The 3,095-nt window shown below is 33.5% G+C and overlaps 1 protein-coding gene across 1 annotated transcript; it reads left to right on the top strand.

Annotated features, from left to right (window-relative positions):
- The first annotated feature begins 301 nt into the window (after positions 1 to 301).
- On the top strand, positions 302 to 2,230 carry LOC132307327 (uncharacterized). Its single transcript, XM_059805049.1, has 2 exons — positions 302 to 744; positions 2,028 to 2,230. The coding sequence occupies exons 1-2, from the start codon at positions 446 to 448 to the stop codon at positions 2,083 to 2,085; spliced, it is 357 nt and encodes a 118-aa protein (XP_059661032.1). The 5' UTR covers positions 302 to 445; the 3' UTR covers positions 2,086 to 2,230.
- The last annotated feature ends 865 nt before the right edge of the window (positions 2,231 to 3,095 follow it).

Raw genomic sequence — 3,095 nt, forward strand, 5'->3', positions numbered from 1 at the left:
TTTATATATATATATATATATACATTTAATATTTTTAAAACCTTTGTTATTTCTTATTGAGTAGTATTAATTGAATTCAACCTTTTAATAAAACCAAATTTCAGTTAAATTAGAATGGCAAAACAGATAATACCAGCCCAGCCAACAGTTTTTCGACAGTGGGCATAAAAAATCAATGAAGCGAAACCGATCCCAAAATAGACAAGTACATAAATACCCTTTTGAGATAAGGACAATCTATCCACAATTTTTAGTAACAAGAATAGCCAAGTCAGAAAATCGTACTCTCTCTCTCTCTCCTATATGGTATATATGACTCTATGTAGAGAGAGACTCCTACTCCTACCCTACGTGTATTTATAGAGTCGCAAAAACACAGTCGAATTCCGTTTCTAGAGAGATAAATATACACAGACAGGGTCGCAGGGAGTATCTGAATCGAAATATGAAACTGTGCCGGGAATTGCGATTGTGCTGCTGTGGCTCCACGGTCAGAGCGCCGCCGCCGCAGGAGGTGGTGCCACTAACGAGCGCCGCGAACGGTCATGCTAGTCGTGGCCGGTTAGCGAAAGTTCACTCTTCGACGTCGCAGTGGAAACCGGCGCTCTCAGCCATATCCGAAGACGGCGTCGTCTCAGAAATGGACAGAAACAATGAACGGGCGGTCAGATCCGAGAAGAAGCAATTAGCAAAAAGCAGATCAATGCCTATGACTCGATCTCCCAGACATGGCAATGACTACAGGTATATCATATCACCCCTTTAGAATATTTATCGTTTGTTACGCTTTCTTTTTTTTCAGAACAATAATTCTAAAAATAAAAAATAATCAAGTCTTTTTGTTATACAAACTGATATTATAATTATGGGTACTATCAAAGGTTGTCAACCAAACTTATCCTAATATTGGCTTAAATTGACACATTACTCGTATTTTAATCTTACTAAAATTTATAGATATACATATTATATATATAGTCGCCTTAAAAATCCTTATTAGAATTATAAATTGAATTGCCAACCATAATATATATATATATATACATTAATAATTTCTTTTTCATTGATGATGAAGAAATTTTGTAAGTAAATTTTAGATCATATCTCACGGTTACTATGTTTGTTTGGTACATTTATTGCATATTATTATTATTATTATTATTATAGTGACCATAAAAAACCTTATCTATAACTATAAATTGAAGTGCCCGTGATTGTGAGTTGTGGCGGGATGTATAAAGAAAGTGCATTATTATTGTTAGAAGCAGAGAAGGCAAAAACACGAAATACACCTAAGATTTGACATTTATTTTAGCCAGAGAGGTTGTTGACATGTTTTAGTCCGTTGCTTTCTTGTTTGCCCTCAAAGTGAAGAAGGTCGAGCAGTTGGAATCTCATGTGATGTGCAGCACTGTATCCCATAGATCTCAATCACAATCCTTGCACGTGTGTGTGTGAATCCTAACTCTGGGTTGAGGGCCCAAATTAGATTATTATTACTATTATTATTTTTATATAATTAAAAAAAAAAAAAAAAAGAGGTATTTGAATTACTCCGTATTTTTTAGGTTAAAAAATTGACAGTTGTCATGGGTTTAAAAAAATAAAATCACACCAATACGTGATGAGCTAGTAAACGCTGACACATCAACTAATAACATAATTAAATGGAGTATGCCACCAACCAATTTTTTATTTTTATACATGTCTAATGTTTAAGAGGAAACCTTCAAACTAGGTTTTGATTTGTGGGTAATCAAAGAACATGGCAACGATGAAGTAATGAGTGTGCAAGTTGCTGGCAATTCAGATTATTGTGGAGTGATGAAAACTTGTTTTTTTTTTTTTGTTTTTAGTGTTTCCAGCCTTTCATTCCCTCCACTCATGTATACTATATATATATAATATAATATGTATATGTAATACACCTGGCAAGGCTTCTTTTTGTTCAATTGGACTTGGCTTTTTAGATTTTGTAATGAAATTGTATGAGAATGGACTAACCTTTTTTCTTTGGCAATATTCAGGAAATCTACCTCGCCAATGGCACTTCCTGCATTCTCGCCTACGCCATTCTTGTTTTGAAGAAGTTTGATCAGTTACAAGTTCTTCTTTGTGCTTCGTCCAATCTTGTGCATAGGATTTGTGGATGTATTTGATTATATGATTGGATAAACTTTTGCAAATGCTATGGGTGAAATCAATGTGAATATACTTTTTTGTCCCGAAACCATTCACACTTGGTGGATTAATTCAATTTAAAAAACTGAATACACAAAAATATATTAATATATTAAGAATAATTATCAACATTAGTTTTCACTCGATTAGTTCACCAACTATCAAATATAAATTTCTCAATATCCGTAACAATAATTAAGATAAAATCTTAATTTAAGACCATAAGTATAAGTGAAGGTTACAAATATTTTTTTTTTTTTTTTTTTTTTTTTTTTTTTAATAACAACATATATCATGAACTTGAATCTCCTGGAACAGATCCGTGACAATGTAGTAGTATATTGAGAGATGGAAGGAGGAAGGTTAAAATCGGCGGATTGTAGTAAAAAGTAAAGTAGAAAAAAGCGCAGAATCACTACTTCTGTTCAGAAGCAGTTTGATTTAGATTTTAGAACACAAACACTGTTGTATATGTCGCAAATAAACATAATTTTTAGACAAGAAAAAACAAAATGGCAATCTCTCAAGTTCAGCTTATGAAACCCTGTAAACAATTGTTGTAAACCTAACAAACATTATTCGGAGTCAAATTTTGATCAGGAAGCTCCGATACAAGAAGAATCACAGAAATTTCCCAGAGGCTGACCTTGAGAATGCTTATGCCGCTGTAATGCAGAAGCTATGCCGGTTCTCATTTCGCCAATTTATCCGAATGTCTGGTCAGTTGGCAAATCCATCCATTGATTATTCTTTCAACAATCTTCTTTTCAGGACCAATCTATGTTCTGTCAAAGTGTCTAGCACTACAGCCCCAATTGTCTGGCATAACATCAATCATGCAGCATTGCCCTTCACAAATCAGTTAATTTTATTAGCCAAAGAATATATTACCAGGGTACTAATGTTAAAAAGTC

This window comes from Cornus florida, unplaced genomic scaffold (genome assembly GCF_030987335.1).
Source record: "Cornus florida cultivar Cherokee Brave unplaced genomic scaffold, ASM3098733v1 CherokeeBrave_3.0.0_Hap2_Chr05, whole genome shotgun sequence".
NCBI lineage: Eukaryota > Viridiplantae > Streptophyta > Magnoliopsida > Cornales > Cornaceae > Cornus > Cornus florida.